Source organism: Equus przewalskii, chromosome 4 (assembly GCF_037783145.1).
Source record: "Equus przewalskii isolate Varuska chromosome 4, EquPr2, whole genome shotgun sequence".
NCBI classification, from domain to species: Eukaryota; Metazoa; Chordata; class Mammalia; order Perissodactyla; family Equidae; genus Equus; species Equus przewalskii.
In genome coordinates, this window is record NC_091834.1 from 36,950,634 (window position 1) to 36,971,892 (window position 21,259).

Below are 21,259 nucleotides of genomic sequence, written 5' to 3' on the forward strand. Positions count from 1 at the left end.
TGGGATAAAAACTTTCAATTTAGGGTTATGTATCATTTAAGACAGGCGTCTTCTGCAGGTGGTACCAAGAGGGACTCTAACCATGGATCTGCAAAACCATATAGAATTTTTCTTAAGCGCTCAAGCCTAATAATATTTAGCTGTGTTCTTTTAACCATTAATGAAATTATTCTTCTCTTGGCTTCAGCTGCTTTGAGATTTTTAACCCTTCTTGCATGACAAATATTTATTGAGATAGGCAGTTTCTAAGTTTTCAAGATGCAAAGAGGTACAAGACTGTGTTCCTACCTTAACCTGTGTGGGAGAGACAAGCAAAAATAGATAACCACAGAGTAGTAGAAGTGCAGTAGAGGTCTAGAGTAAGGTATGCACAGTGGTAGCACAGCTGAGAGAGTATTAGGATTAAGTAGAAGTGAGTGCAGGCTCTTCTAGAGTTGGTGATTAATTTGTTTTAGAAGGATAACCAGTGTACAGGTAGATTTTTGAATGGAAATCCTGGACAGTAGGATACTGACTAAGAAGAAGATAAGAACTTGAAGTTTGGAAAATGGAGGAAGGTTAAATTTGAGAGACAATTTAAAAGCAGAATTTAGGACTGAGGATTTTTCTCTCTTTATTTTTGAGGAAGATTAGCCCTGAGCTAATATCTGCCACCAATATCTGCCACCAATCCTCCACTTTTTGCTGAGGAAGATTGGCCTTGAGCTAACATCTCTGCCCCTCTTCCTCTACTTTATATGTGGGATGCCTGCTACAGCATGGCTTGATAAGCGGTACATAGTTCCACGTCTGGGATCAAAACCAGCGAACCCTGGGCCACTGAAGCGGAGCATACAAAATTAACTGCTATGCTACCAGGCTGGCCCCAGGATTGAGGATTTTATTGGATGTGGAAGGCAAAGAGATTGGAAAGATGGAGATTTTTAGACACTGGGGCTGAAGGTACTGTGATGTCTCTTAGAATAGATAGTGTTTCTTCTTTTAGAGAGAGGGTCTGATGAGGCGTTTGAAAACTAAAAGAAAAGCAAAATTAAGGCATATACACTGGATTTTTCTCTCTGTCCTTCAATTTGTGATGTCTTTTTTCCAGCATTAGCCTCCTGATGGACAAGCATGCGGCAAACAGCTTGATGTTGTTCTCTGAAGTTGAGAGATATTTAAAGATAGCTTTTTATTTTTTTTAATATTTGATGTCTCTTATTATATTTAATGTTTCCCTTTTCATAGAAATAAATTTAGGAAAATATTTGTTAAAAATATAACTACTGGGGCCTGGCCCTGTGGCATAATAGTTAAGTTTGGCACGCACTTCTTCAGCGGCCAGAGTTCACAGGTTCGGGTCCTGGGCATGGACCTACACCACTTGTCAGCCATGCTGAGGTGGTGACCCACATAGGAAACAGAGGAAGATTGGCACAGATGTTAGCTCAGGGACAATCTTCCCCAAGCCAAAAAAAAAAAGGAAGATTGGCAGTGGATGTTAGCTCAGGGCAAATCTTCCTCACTATTGAATAAGAGAAGTAAATGAAAATGTTTGGCAGAGTGTCAAATGTAAAAGTTTTGTGGTCTAATTTTGTGTTTTTAATACAAGTTAGTAACTTGCTACATTTCTGTGAATAAAATCAGGTTTTAATCATGATCCATTTCTTTAAAAACAAATATGTGCATATTTAGAATGCTGTTATTGTGCAGAAAGTGGTTAAATAACATTATTTTTATCTCTTAAGTCTCTTATAAAGCTGGATTAAAATAATGCCATTTTAATAATCTTTTATAAAAATCTAAATCATCTAGCGGAAACCCCTTTTTAAATTATAACCTCACCGGTATTCCACTAGATGGCACTGAAAGCCTGAAGAAAAATTAGCTTTAAAGGCTATGTTTTATTTAAATCACACAAGCACAAACTGATGAACTGGCTGCTTTGATGGATTATTATTGTTGAAGTGGGATTTTAACAAAATGTGTCATTTCCTCACGTAATCAGACATCTGGCAATTCATTACAAACTTATATGGTATATGTATGATTTTAGGATATCTGTGATCTTGAGTCCTGTTTCATTTGGAAACTAAACCTATTTTTGTTCAGTGATTTGTGATTTTTATAAGACTGATTGGATATTGAAAACTTCATGTTTTTGTTCTTCCTTTGAACTCTGTATAGATTTTGGTAGCTAAACATTTTTTGCTCTCAATTAGAGCTCTAATGTGTTAATTTTAGTAAGATTATGATTTCTGTTTTTAGAATTTATTATAACAGAATAGCTTTTTTATGTTGACTGATGAAGAAATGCAAACAGTTAAAAAAAAGCCTTTGATAAGATTTATCTTGCTAAACCCAAATTCATGCTTTACGAGAGTAAAATTTCTTCCTTTTCTCCCCCACTCCCTCCCAAACGCCGTGCATTCTGTCATTCATTTAATGTGAACCGTGGTCTAATAAGCTCAGTACAGTAAAGGAAGTTGGTTTGCATTTTGTTTTTATTCTATAAATTTTCTGTGTAGTTTTGAAACCTGACCTATGAAATGAAGATTTTGCCTTCTTTTTTTTGTTTGAAGAAAAACCTATTACTGGAAATTATAAGTTTCCAGGCTATTCTGTGGGTTTAAACATTAGGTTAAATTCCTTTTCAAAATTAAGGAGAATATTGAGTTTAATAATGGTAAGGAGAACTGCTAAGTTGTCATAACTAGCTTTCTACATTTATAAAAGTGAATAGAATTGAAAGTGCTGAACTTAGTTTGGTATTTTTGATTAGTGTGGTATTTTGTGTAATTTGAAAATAGTAGTTAAATGCAAAATCTCTAGTCTCTTTTTTTCTCTCCTAAACTTGGATACATTCCCTTTAGAGATGAACTCTTAAGTGGGAAATTGCTTTGCAAAGTTATAGCCTAGTTCCTTAGAAACCATAAATGTACTGGAAATGTTTTATAACACTTTACACTTGAGGGTTCTACTTGTTTTATAGACTTGAATCCCAGTTCTCATAAAACCTTTGGTTGTTATGTTGAGAGGAAAAGTAGCTTGGCTAAAATCAAAGATGTTGACTTAAATTTCTATTATGATTCTTTTTCATTTTTCATAAAGTTGCATATATGATGTGTATTTGCATATGTGTGTTCATGGAGCTTTATCTCAGAGATGATCAAAATAGAAAAATAGGCTAGGTAGTATTATATGCAATCTTATAGTATATTGTGACTGCTGGAAAAGGCAGCCTCTAAAATATTGAATAACTTCTTTGTCGTCTACCACTTCCTTAAAATTGTCCTGCTTGGTTTATTATGTTAAGAAAATACTGAATATTTATGCTTCCTTTTTTCATACAGCATCTAGCACAGTGATATGTGTTAAGATATTTTATTTTTAGTAAAGGAAAAATATGATTCTAGTATATTTAAAATATATTGGATTTTAAAAAAAACTCAATTGTTTCATTTTATTGCCTCTTGATGTACATGCAGACTCTCCCCCATGACGTTTTTCTACCCTTTTGGAAGCTACCCTCTATTGTTTGATCTGCTGTATGCCTTCCCTCTACACTGTTTTTACTTATGCTTTGCTTTAGATTTGTAACTTTATTCCTCCAATTTCTCAAATTTGAAATTTTCCCTATTCTCATATTCTCTATATGCCACCTCTTCCATTGGATGTGAACTCACTATCTTTTGACGCCGTTCCTTTTGTCTTTATCTCCCTTATGTTCTGCCTCACATTGCCGCATTGTTTATTCCTCTGACCTCTCCTCTTATTTTAGCAACTATTTGAAGGGAGAGCTGCATTTTAGTTATCTTTGTTTCCATATGACCTACTATGGAGAATTTATACATAGGGAGAAATTAAAAAAAAATTGTTAAGTTGAAATATATGACTTGACCAGGAAAGGTCAAGTAATAGAGCTTTGAAAGTAGGCGGGTTATTTCCTGATAAGAGTGTAGGAGAGAGAGTTGATTTGTTCTTTTCTGCCTTTTGTAGTTTTGTTTTTATCCCCTTTACAATTAAATTTATTACTTGAATTGTCGTTTTTCGCCAGCTTTAATTCTGGGATGATGTTGATGTGCTGTTTCTTTATTTTAGGTGTAATTAGGTGTAGTTGATTATCATCAACTGAAAAGTTGTAGCACATTTGATGGTCTGTAGTTGTTGACAAATTATTTTTGGATTTTCAGGTTTTACAGAGCATTTATACTACTATTAATGATAATATATATTTATTATTACTGTGAGACCTAAAATTTACTATAAAAAATCCTTTAAAAATTGTATTAATGATATAATAGCAGTCTGTAAGACTGAAACATTTTATTCCCAAACTTAGTTTATCTAATATTATTGTCACTTTAAAAAAAAAAATCACATATTTTAACATGGTATGAAGACTTTCATTTGTTATTGTGTTCCCTGATTTTACCTTTTAAGTTTTTCGTAGGAAATCTTTTGTTCATTTTGTTTATGTAAAATTTTGCCTCATACGTATATATTGGTTCTGTTTTAGGTGAAGAATTATGTATTTTTGTATATCTCTAATCCTAGGAAACCAGTTTATAGAATGGCAAAACTATCACATAATTGTGTTAAGAAAATGCGATCTAGCTATTTCTGTGTATTTTTCCAAGTTACATGCATAAAATATCCCTAAAATCATCTAACATTTATTGTTATTTCTAGTTAGAAGAAAGAAGGCTTTTATTAAGAGTTTGTGGAGGGGCTGGCCATGTGGCCGAGTGGTGAAGTTCGCGCACTCCGCTTCGGCGGCCCAGGGTTTCGCTTGTTTGGATCCTGGGTGTGGACATGGCACTGCTTATTAGGTCATGCTGAGATGGCGTCCTATAGAGCACAACCAAAGGCACTCACAACTAGAATATACAACTATGTACCAGGGGGGCTTTGGGGAAAAAGAAGAAGAAGAAGAAAAAGATTGGCAACAGATGTTAGTGCAGGTGCCAATCTTAAAAAAAAAAAAAAGTTTGTGGAAATTTTGACTATCAAAGCAAGAACATATTGTCTTTTCCTTTTTTTTTATTCTTATGTTCCTTTTTAAAATACAATTCGCTGTGTAAATTTTAGTTTGATCAGTGATTATTATGTCCAATGTACTTTGGCACTACAGAGCATAATGATGGAGAATAAGGAGATATCTCAGTTCTCAAAAAGCGTGTGATCTGATTGAGCAGGCAGCACTGACAGCCATGAACCATTTAGAGAATGATTAGGTAGAAGCAGTCTTAGAGCCAACAAGTACAGTGGGATTAAAAGGAACACGCTGATCACTATTCTAGGCCGAAGAGAGTGTCTGAATGAGTTCAGATGTATGTTTTCACATGGGAGCCACTAAGTTATCTGAAGAAAGAGGGTGTTTTCTAGGGATATAGTGCTGGGTATTTATTTTGGATCGAATTCTACTTTGTGTGCTCTGTTTCTTTTTCTTGTCCTTTCCTTATGCCAGGCTAGACTGTTGTGTTACACGTTAGTTCTTTGAAATTATATGAGTTTGTCTGCTCTCTGTGGTATAATTGCTTAGCTCTCTAGGAAGGAATGGCGTTTGACCTTTTACATATATATATAGATTGTACTATTTTTATAGATTCATCACATTTGTGAAATGTGCACTTGTGAGATATTTATAAATGAAATCATGTTTTCCCTTTTGACATTCTTAATAACTTTGGATATTTGTTTCAATGTCATTTTGTGTGTGTCCCTTATAGGTGAAAAAAAAACTGGGCACAGAGAAACTAAGTAAGTCGCCCAAGGTTAATGGCAGAGTTGCAACTAAAACCTAAGTGTCTTTACCTTTAGGCCAATCAGTTAGATAGTACATGGAGAACTTCAGCATGGAGTTACACGCCATTGGCATTTACGCATTTAAGATGAAGGTGCTCGTTCATTGCACTCTCTTTGAATTTTTGTCTTGGCTCCATACTTGATGTTTTTCAATCTTAGCAATTTTTATCATCTTTAATTTTTTTTTGTTTTGAATAGTACCAACTACATGCATTTGCTAGTGGTGCTAGGAATTCCTAGGGAGGCAACATTGCCATGTCCTCACTTGGGCCTTATTTACTCCCTCAGTTTGCAGTATCTTAAACTGCTATTTCAAATGACTGAACTTTTAGGGAGGGAGATTGCCAGGAATTTCTGATCTCTTTTTTCCATTTTATGTCTCACTGTCAATTCCCCTTTCCATGGGATGCAAGGAGGTTGCCTGTGGACAGGCTAGTTGAGAACCCTTCCTCAACTGGTGTGGGGTTAACCCAAGTCTGTTCCTCAGCACTGTCGTCCAGGGTGCTGCACAGATAAGTGGGTTGTGGATAAACCCCCACAGGAATACAACTCCCATTGTTAGGATGCTGATTTCCTACTGTATTCAGAGTATCTAATTGCATGCTAAGTTGGAGATGGCTGTATCTTTGACCTCTTTTTGTTAGTGTATTTTGTAAATTAAGTTTTGGTACAGAAAAGGCATTTTCTTTTTCAAGCACTTTTAATTATGCAGGTTTGATTTTTCTATGACTTTACCTTCTCTTTTACATTTATTGGAATCTTATATTTAAATAGTTAACTATTCTCTTGAGTTTCAGATTTATTGCTCTAATATTTTCTTTTAGCTTCAATCTACTAAGAGATGATAATTTTATAGTTAATAAAGTCTAAAAGATATATAAGCTAGCTATTTTTTTAATAAATGAAAAGTATGCTCTGCAATAAAATATCTAGAGTATCTCTATTTGGAAAGTAATATCCTCTAATTGGCCATATAATTTTTGTGTATTTAATTAGTGATGATTCATTAAGAATTTTTAAGTATTATTTTAATGACTGTAAAATGGTTTTAAATACTAGTTTCTTTTTGCATACTTAAATGTATTTGAGATTGAATAAAAAAATCGTATGACTAAATTGTTGTATGTCTATAATAATGTCTTGATTAATTAGTGTGGCAGAGAGTGGGTGTCCGAATTACTGAAATTTCTAGTTGACTGAAGGTGTATCCAATTATGCAGTGAAATTGCGTAGGATAAGGATGCTGATATTAGGAGTATGGATTTGTCTGTCAAGCTGTTTTTAGTTGTATAAATCCATAGAGGCCCCATTCTGTATCATTAGAAAAGAAAATATTTTATGAAATACAGAGCTTTAGGTTCATAATCAGGTCATTAATTGCAGTATCAGTACACTTTGAAGGAAGCCTCGTAGAATTACAGTTAACCTTGTGAACCTTTTCTGGAGGCAGTGTTTCTTAGCCAAGCAGTGAGATTTTCAGCAGAAGGAAGGATGTCTGCTGCTGACTGAGGGTTCCAGTGCTTATTGTGACTCGAAAGTCATTGAGATGTTGTTCCTTGGTTATGTGTGGTGAGGGGTTTTAGAGTGTTGTTAAATGATGAAAATGTGTACATATGTAAGGTATATATATATGATAGATATATTAGGTAGTCACTTTTGTTTTTGCCTTTTGTTAAACGTCTAAGTTCTCCAACTGTTAGTTGGCACATAAGGAATTGAAAATAAAATCTGAAGCTTCAGACTGGTTAGTTTTTTTCCTCTAATAGATGATTGGTTTTATTATTTGGCTATTTCCTAATTTTACATGAACTTTCCTGTTTTCTATCAGTTTGTCTCCTTGGTCAGAATGATTCCCAGTAGGTTTGTGACTGTGGTTATTTATTTTTGTGCAGATAGAATTATAACAGCTACAAGTACTATAATTGTGATTTTTTTTTCTTAAAGGAGGAATTCCGAGAACTTCGAGAACAGCCTACTGACCCTCAAGCTGAACAAGAACTAATTAATAGTATTGAACAAGTATATTTTTCTACAGACTCGTTTGATATTGTTAAATATGAGCTGGAGGTAAAAGAAAATTTCATTAAAACCTATCTAAAGCCTATTTTGTTCAGTGATTGAATTTGTAAGTGAGACTTGAATGCTTTTTAGAGGTGTTACATTATTTTGATACCAAGACTGGTCTTTGATGACCATATTGTGATTAAGTGAACTGTCAGCATTGTTCAAAGATGAAATTATTTTTAAAAACCTAAAATTAAGCGCAGCTGTAGAATATTGGTCCAGGAAACACGTCTATATTTTTGGTTTTTAACTGTTAGCATACAATATGTTAATATGCTGCTTATATCTTATTTTCTCTTGGCTAATATATGTTTAGAAAAGCTCTGAGACTTTTAATCATGAATGTATATTTACATACTTGTTTGGTCATGATAAATACCCCTATGCCGTAATGCCAGTGTTTACAACATTGGCATTTTAGATTTATAGGAACTTCAAAATAAGCAAGGATAGTAAAATTTGGTTTTAGATGAAACCAAATGCTGTATGAATGCATATTTTATATCCAGTACATACAAAGTCAGTCAGTCCCCAGCTCATTCCAAAGTTTCATCAATTAATTTACTGAGACTTGGAATCTAACTTGGAGTTTCCCATCTATACAATGGTATGCATTTTTGTTCCTTTCCCATAGTATCTTCCGAAAAGCCAGTGTATAATCTAGAATGTACTCCAACAGCTGCCGCTATCACACTGTAGTGCTTAGTTACCATTCATAGTATTTCAGAGGGGAAATGCGTTTTGGGTTCTGTCATAGACTAGTGGGGATGTACCTGTGGCTGGTAGAGTGGAAGGTTAGGGTTAGGGAATTTCTCACATTCTCCTGTTACAGGTCATGGAAGCAGTGTCTCCCAGCCCAGGGGCCATGGAGTTTCCTAGAGGTTGGAGGCAGCGGCAGTGGAGATAGTAGGGCTGGGTGAGAGATGGGACTTGAGCACGAGAGGGTTTGGGTAACAAAGATGTGTAGGCTTTTGTGTCTGGGGTCTAGTGGGGGAAGTGGGGAGGACAAGAGGAATGGACAGGAATGAGATGTGATACTTTTTTATGCACAGATTGCAGTTCATAACTCAGAGGTATGCAGGTAAATGAAACCAAATTAAACAATTTACTTTTTACTCTTTATTTATGGATTCTTTTTAGAAGCTCCCTCCAGTTCTCAATCTGCAAGAATTAGAAGAGTACAGAGACAAATTGAAACAACAACAAGCTGCAGTAAGTAGGAAATATATTTCTTTCTGACAAAACTGTAAATGAAACACAGCTGAGAGGTGTAATGTTTACAGATTTTTATGGTTTAATTAATATATTAGCATATTAAACAAATCTTATTATTTAACATGACTTTGACTCAAATGATACATTTATATTAAAATTTAATGTCTATTCAGTTTCCCTCACATCACCTTGATAGATTTGCTTCTAGAACTGGAGTTCTGTCTCTGGCATCCTAAACGTGATCAAAGAATTTTGAACTTTTTTTCAGGTTACTAAGTACCGTGAGCTCCTTGTCATGCATGCATGACTTCCCTACCCATGGTTTTGTCATGGAGTTTTCTTATCTCACAAAAAAAGGCCGCCTCTTCTAGTTGAAATAGGTCCAAAGAGAATACAGGGCTAAGATTCAGAAAGTCTGAATTGTGTGACATTTACGCACACAATTTTTAATTGTGTGACATTGGGACAAGTCAGCTTTGCTAAATCTCTTTTATCTGTGAAGTGATGGGTTAAGCCTACATTTTCTCTAATGCTGCAAAATTCTGTGGATCTGTATTTTTCTCACATTAGGCTGAACTCTTTGTATGAAACTCAGACTATACTGTAGAGGATTAAATAATGGTAGTATGTTGTCTTGTTAATTTCTTTTAATACTAAAGCAATAAAAATAAATATCTATTTGAATTTAAGATATGATTTTTAATAGTACATCTGACAACTAAAGGAAGATATACTTGTCTTTCTTTTGTGCTACAACCAGAGGTCTCAGTGTGTGCTGGAATCTCCCAGGGAGTAGCAGCAGTGGTGTGGGGAAGGGACTTGAGCCCTAGAGGGTTGGGTAGTAGAAATATGTTGTGCTTTTGGAGAGATTTCAGTGAAGGGTGGCGTCTTTTGCCTCCTCTTGGTTTCAGCATGTTTAAATATGTACTCCTCCATCTGTGTACTTGATGTGGTAGTATTCTTTTGGAGTGAGTCCCATCAGAAGGGCCGTGTAGCATATTGACCTTTGGAATTTGGTAAACCTGGTCTTGAATCCTGGCCTTGCAACAAACTAACTATGGGGTCATGGATGATTTACTACTCTGTTTAAGATTACTTATCTGGAAAATGAGGAAGCATGTAACTCATTTTAATAGATTGTTCTGAGTACTAATTAAGATAATGTAGGAAAAGCGCTTAGTACACTGCCTGGCACAGTGCAGACTAACAATACTTACATCGTCTGTTTTTTTGAAATAACTCAATTTAGTAAAATTAAGTCGGTTTCTGTCTGTGTACATATATACAAATTCATAAGTAAGCAAACCTATACATATCTGTACAATTCAAAGTGGATTAAGAAAATGTGAAAGGATTATTGCAACAGCTGAAGGTGCATGTAATGTTTTGTTCTTAGTCGGCCTGGGGAAGGGGAGCTAACTGGGTTTCTTGTGCAGACATTCACTAAACGCCTTCAGTGTGCCAGGCTTCGTGCTGGATGTGGTACCTATGTAGTGTAGTCTGGCAGGGGCCCCTGAACTTGCAAAATGGGAGCCTCATGTTCAAAATCACTGTAATTCTAACTTGCATACTTTAACATTATTCGTGGTATTGACCAAGAAAACCTTAGATATCTTCATAGCACTCCAAAAAACATGCGTTTTCAATTTTTCAGAAGTAGAGGACCAAATTATTATTTGTCTTCTTATGTGCAACAAAGGATCTAAAGGGTACAAGGACTTTCTCTGTTTCCCAGATATTGTTTCCATAAATTCACTTGATTAAACATTTCTTTATCTTCACAAGTACATCTTTTTAAAGCAAATCCTGTACTCTTAAAAATGGTTACACTTTTGTGCATGTTGGTTAAGTCAGATAATGATACTCATATTGTTAATGGTAATAATGACCATTTATTGAGTTTCTGTTACGGACCGACTGCTGTGCTGTGTGCTCTACCTCTTTTACTAATTTCATAGCCAGAGAAATGTGTGTGGCCATAGCATGCCAGTATCTGCTGTGGAAGTTATTGGGAAGTCCTGTGGAATATTTTTGCAAAAATTTTATATGTAAAATGTAGTAGGAAGCATGAGACTTTTTCTTTTATTTCCTTTGTTTGATTGCATGTTCTTATAGGTCTCTAAAAAAGTAGCAGATTTAATCCTTGAAAAACAGCCTGCTTATGTAAAGGTAGGATAATATTTGTTATTTTTAATAGTAAAATATTAAAAATGTTTGAATGAAACTTGAAATATTTTAATTTATTCTTTTATCTATAGTTCTCTAGCAACATATTGACTCTGTTTGGGGCGGGAGGGGTGGTGTGTGTGTTTCTCTCTGATTTAGGGGAATTTACCAAACTGAAGAAGTGAAAGAGTTTTTGTATCTGATTCTGAAGTAATCTGGTTTTCCAAACTTCAGCAGGGCCAATGAAAATTGCTTCTATGTACTTGGTAACTCATAGATCATCAATAATGATTGCTCAATGGTGATGTAACAATCTGCCTTTAAAATGTGATAAAATTGGGACTGTGTAGCCGAATCTACCTTTTCATCAGAAAATCAGAGACTTCAAAATCTGTTGAAGTATCTAACTGTTCAGATGAAGACATTCATTGTCAGAGCATCTTAGCAGACAAATCATATTTATCATATCCTTGATTCCCTTGTTGGGTAGAAACGTTTAAATGGATGTATTATTAGTATTTGTTTATACCCGTCTAAAACAGGTTGGGTCTAGATTTCCTTACAAGCAATACTGACTAAATATTTTGTCACATGTCATTGTGAAAATCAGTTGGAAGTAGTTATTTAAAATAATTTTGTGAAAAATATACCAACAACTTTCAGGTTCCAGTATTTTTGTTGCTACTTTGTTTTCCAAGCAGGCTTTTCTTTGAAACCCACTAAAGATTTTGTTTAGAGTACCATATGAATAAGAAAGAAAAATGAAAATGCCTCAAGCAGTAACCTGCGCCTCATCTTTCCATAGGAACTTGAAAGAGTGACCTCATTGCAGACAGGTCTTCAGTTAGCTGCTGTTATCTGCACAAATGGGAGGAGGTATTGCATTTGATATTTTGTCTTTAAGCTGGAAAACATTTCAAGAAAAACCATGAAACTATCATCGATAATTGATTTTTTTATTGTGACTGTGGTTTCTAGAGTACCATTCGTTAACTGAACATATATTATGACCTAAAAAGTACACCAAGAAGTTGTGTGGGAAATGTCTGTAAATCTAGTTATGGTGAGAAATGTTACTGTTTTTATGTTGCTTAGATCAGTGCTTCTCAAACTATCTATGGTGAAGGACCAGTTTTTTTTTCTTTTTTAACTTCCAACTTGTTACAGACTATTATTTTTGTAAAATGCAATAAAAAAATTACTAGGAAAATGAAATACAAAAAACCCCTGACCAAATACATACAAAGTACAGTCCCAGTTTTTTATTATTAGATTCATCAAGCATAAAATTATTCTGTCAGCTTTTGCTGTAAGGGTTTTTAAATGGGTATTTTCAATTTCTGTACTTTTCTTGTGGTGGCCCAGTAACACTTTGAGGATTGGCACTAGTCTACCCACCAGGCTTTGAGTAATGCTGGTTTAGATTGAGCCGTTTAATAAATAGTTTTTCAAATATTTGTCAAATAGTAGTCACAATTCTCAATTATAAGAGTAATCCAGGATACTGCCTGATTAGTTGCCTAATGGTTCTGTGTAAATAGTATTCTTATTATACTAGAAAAATTTAATTATTTATTGTTCACTCTTGCAGACACTTGAATATTGCGAAGGAAGGTTTTACTCAAGCTAGTTTAGGCCTTCTTGCAAATCAGAGGAAACGGCAGTTGCTGATTGGACTTCTGAAATCTCTGAGAACTATAAAAACATTGGTATATACAGGCTACTTTTTAAAAATTAACACTTAATTTCATGTTTGAAACAGATTTTACGTTTGATTTTTGTTTTTTCAGCAAAGAACAGATGTGCGCTTAAGTGAAATGTTGGAGGTAAGTTAACAGGGCTTGGAAATTTCATAATTCTAATGATATTAAATAGAAAGATAATAGTGAAAATAATTCAGACGTGCGTTTTCCTCAAATTGGTATATGGTGTAAAGAGCATTTTTAGACATGTAAAGGTACTTGCTCTAGAGCATTTTTCTATTGATATCATATACTCCATTTAGAAAAAATTTATTTAGGGAAATGTTTAGTTTGTAGCAGTGTGAGAATGTTAACTTTTATTATCTTTTGATAGTATTTGCCCTCAAATAGCGATAAAATTAACTTTTCATCTAACATATAGTAGTGATTTCAGGAATAGGTCATATGTTTGTTTGGTATCTCATATATTAATTGGTCTTCTGAGTGAGCCATCTACTTTCTCTTTGATGCTTTCTCAGCATTCTCTATTTCTGTTTTATGGTTCACCAAAATGAGTGTTTGTAATATGTGTGTTTCCCCATAGTACTCGAGCTCCTTCGGGTAGGTACTTTGTCAGCATCTCAGCATCCCCAGTGGTTTGAATTGCATTTGTTGAATTTAGATATGAGGTTAAGGAAAATTTTTTTACGGTTTTCTGTATAATCACTGTATTATTTCCAAACTGTTACTACTAAACCAGGGTTTGAGAAATCCATATGAAAAATTCATTTGGCATTAAATTACTATTTAGGTGATAAAAATATTGCAAGGCTATTAATGAATATTTCACTTCTTTCCAAATTTATTTATTTAAAAATATTTATTGATTTCTTGGTCGTAGAACTGTTGTGTGTTGATTACAAGTAGAATGCATATTGTTTTGGAACATTTTATATAAACATTACTGAAAAGATAAATTTACAGTTAAAGAACACCTTCCCTGTGAAGCAGCTTATAATGCTATATGGGCTTTATTCACTTGTCATGGTCTTAGAGGGTAGTTACTATGTATTCAAGGGAACAGGATGTTTTTTCTGTGCATATATTTTAGGCCCGGAGCTAGTTGTCTCTTTATATTTTGTTATTTGTCTATCATTGGTATTCCAATCCTTATTTAAGAGGAATTAAAACTTTCTGGTTCTGTAACTTTTGGATAGAATATGAACAGAGATTTTTTTTTCAAGGACTTTAAGAAAAATGTTTCCAGTCTAGTGACTTTTATTGTTACCTTAAGGAGGAAGACTATCCTGGAGCTATTCAGTTGTGCCTGGAATGTCAGAAAGCTGCCAGCACTTTTAAACATTACAGTTGTATAAGGTAAGGTGATATAAAGTTTTTAAAGCTGACTCTATTGTCAGTTTTTGTCTAGGAGTTGTGTAACATACTATGTTAATAAATACTGAAAATTAATATTAAGTGCTGTGTTCCAGTTTAGCATTCTTGTTCATAAATGGAAAGTACAATAAAATCATAAATAGCAATTCTTAATGTGTGAAAGATCAGATACTTTTTAATTCTGCCCTTTTTTGTCACCTCATTGAAACTCTTTTTTTCATATTCTTTCCAATCTGATTGATTTCATTTTTATGGAGTACTAGAGAAGAATGAATTATCTGTTCACATCTCCATTGCATCTCTTGGGAATTCTTCCTCCTTAACTTTGCCCAGCTTATAAATATTGAGAATGTTATTGCAGTGTGTTTTTCAGATCCAGATGGTACAAGTGTTTGGCTCATCGTGATAAGAATTCTTTTGCAACATTTAAGTGTGACTTCACTGTATATAATAGTCACCTTTGTAATATTTAAGTGGTTACGTATTTAATGTCTTACATCTTTTGTTTGATTTTTTTATAAAATGTACAGTGTAAAAATGGCTGCTACATTCTTTGCTGTTAGTTCTAACTTTAATGGATTTTTGGTCTGCTTAAAATGAAAGTTTTGCATTACCGGTGACAGTACCTCGGGTAAGGTCTAATCCCCAGGTGTAATTTCCATCATTCCTCTAAAAACATCACAAATAAACATACAACCTAAGTAAAATAGTGTGCTTGCCAAGCAAACCTAGTTTTGAATTAAATTCATACTTATTCTAGAATATAGTCCCTTAGTCTCTCCTATATGGAAATTCTGGCGATCAGTGAGCATGATGCACTGATATTGTAGATACTCATTGCGAGTATCTGAAAAGTCAAAGGATTATGAGATCAAAACATTAAATTTTTTCTTTTAATATACTCTTACATCATGAGTCTCTGCTGGGTATAGAATAACGGCTAGACCTTTACCCCCTAGAGATGCTATTTGAATATTAATGGTGTATTTTTCTTTAGGATGATGCATATTGAAGCAACACACCTTTTTTTTTTTTTTACTTTTTATTGAGATTATGATAGTTTACAACCTTGTGAAATTTCAGTTGTACATTTTTGTTTGTCAGTCATATTGTAGGTGCCCACCTCCCACCCCCCTTTCCCTTGGTAACCACTAATCTTTTCTCTTTGTCTGCGTGAAGCAGCACACTTTTTATTTGATTAGGAAATACATAGTTGGGTAGTACCAGTAATATTTTGGCATTATCCATTTTGACAGTGACTGTCACTATTAAAAACTTCATTATGTCATTTATACTTTTTAGATTGAATGAATAGAGAGATAGCTCTAATATGTTAACTGTATTTGCAAATTTCTAACAAGGGCTTCTGGTCCTGAAAAAACATAACCACTCATTTAGTTCATTTTGTGGTGATAAATCTGTTAGAGTGAAAAAAGCTTATTTATGATTGGCTAAAAATAATTCAGGCAGTTATGTATTTACTGAGTGTTTATTATATGCCAGGTGCTTTGCTTTGCAATTGGCTGCATTGTGATGAACTGTACACAATGTAATCAATATAATCCTGGTTTTCTAGAGTATGTCATCTATTAAGAAGGACTTGGATTGAAGTAGCTGCGAGTGTGATGGGCCTTAGAAGGAAGTTGAGCATACAGTAGGAGCATTGGGATCTAACACTCCTTCGTGGGTCAAGACTAAGGAGGACCTGAGGAGGAGCAGGAGGAGTTAACAGGGCCAAGATATGAGGGGTTGTGGATATGAGATTATTGGTATCACGATGAAGTGTTTGTTGCAGAGATGTCAAGCAAAATGAGGACTGGAAATGTCAATCTATTGGATTTATAGCAACAAAGAAGTCAGAGTTGACATTGTTGGGGACAGATTTGGTTCAAGTATAAGTGTAGGATGAAGATATTTTATAAAGAGGAGAGATGTGGAATTGAGAGTTCTGGGGAAACCTGAATATTTGAAAATTGATGTGAAAGACTGAGAGGTTGAAAAGAAAATAGAGAATATAATAATGTATTAAGACTGTAGGGGTTATAGCAGAGATTGAGTTTTTCAAGCTCACCATCTATTATAATAGGAAAGAATAAGTGTGGAAATTTGGTGGCAGGAAATTGAGGGAGTAAGTGACATGGACACACTTTATTTTTTGCATTAATTAAAAATTTTAGCTGTGCTAAGGTAAATATTTTACTTGACAAGAACTAATTATAAAAAATGGTTTTGAAAGAAATTCTTATTTGGGCTTTTAAAAATTGTCATGAAGTGACTTCTAAGTACTTTTTTATTAATGTATGTAGTGATATGTGGGGGAGGTGTAACTACAGTTATCTGACCTAGTGAAAAGTTTTGAAGTTGAAAAACCTATAATGATGATTCAAATTAATAATTGTTTTATTTTAGATAATACAGTATCTAAGAAGTATGCTACATTTGCATATGTGAGTCATGCATGTAATAATAAAAGTTTGTCTTATTCTCTGAAAATAGGTAAGAATATGTGTACAGATACATTAAAATGCCCCAAGGAATTCATTGTAATGGGATTTTACCTTAGGTTTCCCAGGAAAACTATTAGAGTTGTGTTTTTAACTTGGTGATTTAGTGGCAATGTCAGAGTGACTCAGAGAGCAGAGCCTTAGTTGGAATCGTTTGGTGGTGATGACACACCTCCACCCACAGTTCTTCTCCCCTCTTCCCTGCACTGCTTCCTTTGCTAGCCACCATCATCCTGCCTTTTCCCTTCACCTCTTATTTGACTCTTTTGCTCCTAGTTGGGAGAGCATGAGAAGTTTGTTTACTTCTTGTAGATAACGTGCTGTGGGATATTGCAATAGAGTCAGTTGATAAGTGGGACAGGTTGAGTCCATAAAAATGAGAGGAATTTCATTCTAACTTCCTTTTATTTTTGTCTTTATTAATTAGATGCACCTGTTTTATTTTATGCATTTATTTTTCTTTCCTTTTCTCTCTTTCCTCTGATCTTCTAAACACAGTATTGTACCTTTTCCTGAGCTCTCTAGTTGGGCCTGTTCAGACATGATCCATTAACACTTTAAAAAACTCATTTAATTTACCTGGAGTTGTGGAATTTAGCCAAAGCAAGATTTAATTTTTGCTTGGACCTCAGTGAATCAGAGTGAAAAATCATTTTACACTCTGGTAATCATAGGAATAGTAATTAATTTCCAACTGAATTTATGCTCTCATTCTCTTTAGCATTTAAATTTATTTTCATTCCTGCTGATGACTAGAGGATTGTGAAAAATACTTCCTTTTGAAATGTTTTTTAAAAGAACCACTCTAAGATTCAGAGCATTTCTGGATTCTGGTGTGATATATATATATATATGTGTGTGTGTGTATATATATATATTTTCTTTTTTTTTTTTACATTGCAGGCAAGTTCATATATATAATATACCTGCTCATCTACTTGCTAATTTTTCCTTGGTAGATTATATGTTCCTTTTTTCTTTCACATCGCTCATTTATCGGAAATAGAGTTTTTGGTAGAGGGCAGAGACTCTGGTCTTAGGAGTAGATTACATGGAACACCTGAGGGCTGACTTGTGATTCTGAATTTGCTTCTGCATAAACAAGCATTGGTGGTATACCCAGTAAGTCTCAGATTATATGACTACGTAGTTTAATACATGAAGTACCAAGTAATATGACGCACCCAGTTGATTGTGTAGGGGAGGAAGACAATCCCTCTACCCTCTAGGTGCTTCTGGCTGTTCTAAGAATTAAATTGACGTGAGTCAGAATAACAGGAGAAAATCAGATGAGGTTTTATAACATGTATGCATGGGAGGAACCCAGGAAAGTGGAGTAGCTCGCCAGAATGGCTAAAGCCCACCATAAATACCATCTTCAGCTAAAGACAAAGGAGGATGTTGGGGGTAGTGGTTTGGGACTTCAGAGGGGAGGAAGGCAATTCACATGGAGATGAAAATGCATATGTTTATTAAACAAGTGTTTGCTGGGCCCTCTATAGACAGTGTGACCCAGAGACAGATTATACATTACACTACACTTATCTTATGGTATTAGCTCCTTCCTGGAACAGGCCTTCTATCTTAAATTCTTTTAGGCAGTTAGGGGAAAGGTCAGTTTCTTTCAAAGTCTTTTGTTGTTAAAAATAATCAAGCCAAACAGACACATTTCGAGGTGGCCAATTCTGATCCCCAGCAATTAAAAAATGAAAGAAAACTGGTACCTCTTCCGTATCTTGTACCTTCCTTGAGATTTACTGTGTTTACCAGTTTTGTTCACTTTTATAACTGACAGGGAACATTTTTACATTATTTGACATTTCTTGAGTTTATGGACAGAGAGTCATATAGTTGGGATTTACTGGGAATAAGAATCAGAGCACATTTATGTTAAACTATGTCTGAATGAAGCATTTAATTTCTTTTTCACTTGAAGTGTATCTAAATTAGTTTCAAGAAAAGTTATTTTATTTTTTAAAGATTGGCACCTGACCTAATAACTGTTGCCAATCTTTTTTTTCCCTGCTTTTTCTCCCCAAATCCCCCTAGTACATAGCTGTATATTTTAGTTGTGGGTCCTTCTAGTTGTAACATATGGGACGCCGCCTCAACGTGACCTGATGAGCAGTGCCATGTCCATGCCCAGGATCCGAACCAGCGAAACCCTGGGCCACTGAAGTGGATCACGCAAACTTAACCACTCGGCTATGGGGCCGACCCCGAGAAAAGTTGTTTTTAAAAATTGAAACTGCATATTATTTTTTGTTTTGCTTGAAAGGAACTACTTCAGTGAACCTGAGAGCATTCTGGGTTATGCACGTTACTATACAAAATTGGGGTTCTCTACCTGATGCTCATGAAATAAGCCGATTAATTATGGCATCAGCCTTTGGGAAAAGAGATCAGCTTTATTCTGTGAGATTGATCTGTAGGAGAACAGGCTGCCTGAGTCCTCAGATCTGTCTCCCTGATTCAGGATCTGGGGTGAAATTTAAGAGGTTAGGGAGACCAGGCTGGCATGTGGAAACACTCGTGGGACAGGTTTTGGTTGGTGGGCTTCAAGCATTTATGGTAAGGTTTTATACATTTATGACAGGGTTCTAAACATTTGCGATGGGGTTCTAAACATTTTTGATGTGGTGGGTAAGGAATTTTAACACTGGATCTTCCTGAATGAGGGACCCCTTGCTTTTAATAAGAGTCCTACTTTCGAGTTCCAGTTGTGTCCCAGTCCTTGGATTCCATAGGAAGGAAGGAGGATCTTTGGTTCTGAAGTCGTTTCGGGTCAGGATTTCTTCTTTTGTGCATGCCCTGGCTACATGACTTTGCAGATTTTCTGTAAGGCAATTCGTGTTTTTTTTTTTTTTTGGTATAACCCATTTATTAAGGTCTTTAAATTCTGTCAATGATGTGTTGTTTTCTTTTTTGAAATATTTTATTGAGGTCATAAGGGTTTATACATTGTGTAATTTCAGGTGTACATTATTATTTATCAGTTTCTGTATAGACTGCATTGTGCTCACCACCAATAATCTAATTTTTATCTGTCACCATATATATGTGCCCCTTTTCTTAATCACTATGTTGATTTTCTTAAACACTATGTTGTTATGGAGCCTCAAGGAACTGGTGACCCACAAGTGAGTCCTTTTGCCCAGAGCTGCCTGTGCCTGTAGAATGATACTGGGTTTGGAATAGCAGAGCAGAAACGTTATTCATTGATCAATGAATGGAGGCGGGAGAGCTTGTGCTCTAAAACACCTTCTCTCTGAAGAGAAGGTGAGCAGGGTTCTTATGGGATGTGAAGGGGGAGGAGTCTCTTTGTCATTACTTGGGGTGGGGGCAGTTGGGGCATGTGTAGATCTTCTCTTCTTGCACATGGCACCTTTTGCACGTGGCATCCCATCGCCATTTTGGACCTTTCTGGTTTAGCCCAGTTCTGTCGTTTAGCCACCTGGCATTGTTCTGCCTTGGTTCCTATAAGCAAGCCCAACTTAAAAACAAAGCATTAGACATGGAAGATGTGTTAGGGACTTCCCTGGGTGACAATAAGAGCTGGAGTCGGTTGAACTGGTCCTGGAGGGGCTGTTACTGAACCGGGTTTGGTTTTTGCCCGTTGCCTGGAAAGCTAAACACCAAGATGATGAGATTGCAGCAGAGAGAGAATTTAATCACAAGACAGCCAAGTGAGGAAGCAAGAAAATCAGTCTCAAATCTGCTTCCCTGAAAATGAAGACTCAGGGATATTTATGGGGTAGCGCAGGCAAGGTGGTCTGAATGTGGAGATAGATGATTGGAGGTGAGGAAATTGATGATCTGCACAAGCACAGTCAGACTTCACGCCCCTTCATAGGACGCATGTTCACAAAATGGTGGCATTAGCATGACCTGAGGGTGGAGTTTTTAGCCTCTTGACGTCAAAATGTTGCTTATTGGCCATCTGCACCGACCCAGTTGATGGATTGGTAGTCTCAACCAGCCAGAAGTGGACAAGGGGTTCTAATTCCTGAAAAACAGCTCAGACACCCATTACCATGGTGATCCAGGCTCCAGGGAGATGTTATCTATAGGAACCTAGCATATTGCCTAAATAGCACAGTTAACAATGGGTGGGTAAACAGCTAAAAGCTATAATCGGTAATTGCAAAGAGGAAAAAAGCTAGTTCCTAGCTACTTAATCATCAATGGCTAACTGTTTGCCACTTTCAATTCCACCTGTTCTTTGGTCATTCCTCATTCTTGAGGGATTCAGGGTGACAACCAATCTAGTTATTCCTGCTGAATTGGGGCATAGATCTGGGTTAGAGGAATGAAACTGTTTAGCACTCATCGGGAAATATTCTCTTGTTCTTGGTTTCAGGTTGACATTTTGGCTTATTAGGATTTTTGTACCTTGTTCAGCAGTTTTGGAACAACATCTAAAAGCACATTTTAAAATCAAGTATC

The 21,259-nt window shown here is 35.4% G+C and overlaps 1 protein-coding gene across 5 annotated transcripts in view; it reads left to right on the forward strand.

The window, feature by feature from the left end:
• VPS50 (VPS50 subunit of EARP/GARPII complex) overlaps nt 1-21,259 on the forward strand; it is a 131,734-nt gene that overhangs the window by 13,544 nt on the left and 96,931 nt on the right. For all 5 annotated transcript variants that reach the window (XR_011539032.1, XM_008526147.2, XM_070615661.1 and 2 more), the window contains 7 exons: nt 7,732-7,854; nt 8,992-9,063; nt 11,182-11,235; nt 12,038-12,108; nt 12,824-12,941; nt 13,023-13,058; nt 14,209-14,291. Coding sequence is in view for 4 of the 5 variants with exons in the window: in XM_008526147.2 (XP_008524369.1) it covers nt 7,732-7,854; nt 8,992-9,063; nt 11,182-11,235; nt 12,038-12,108; nt 12,824-12,941; nt 13,023-13,058; nt 14,209-14,291 (557 nt within the window). In the remaining variant the exon portion in view is untranslated. The remainder of the gene's footprint in view (nt 1-7,731; nt 7,855-8,991; nt 9,064-11,181; nt 11,236-12,037; nt 12,109-12,823; nt 12,942-13,022; nt 13,059-14,208; nt 14,292-21,259) is intronic.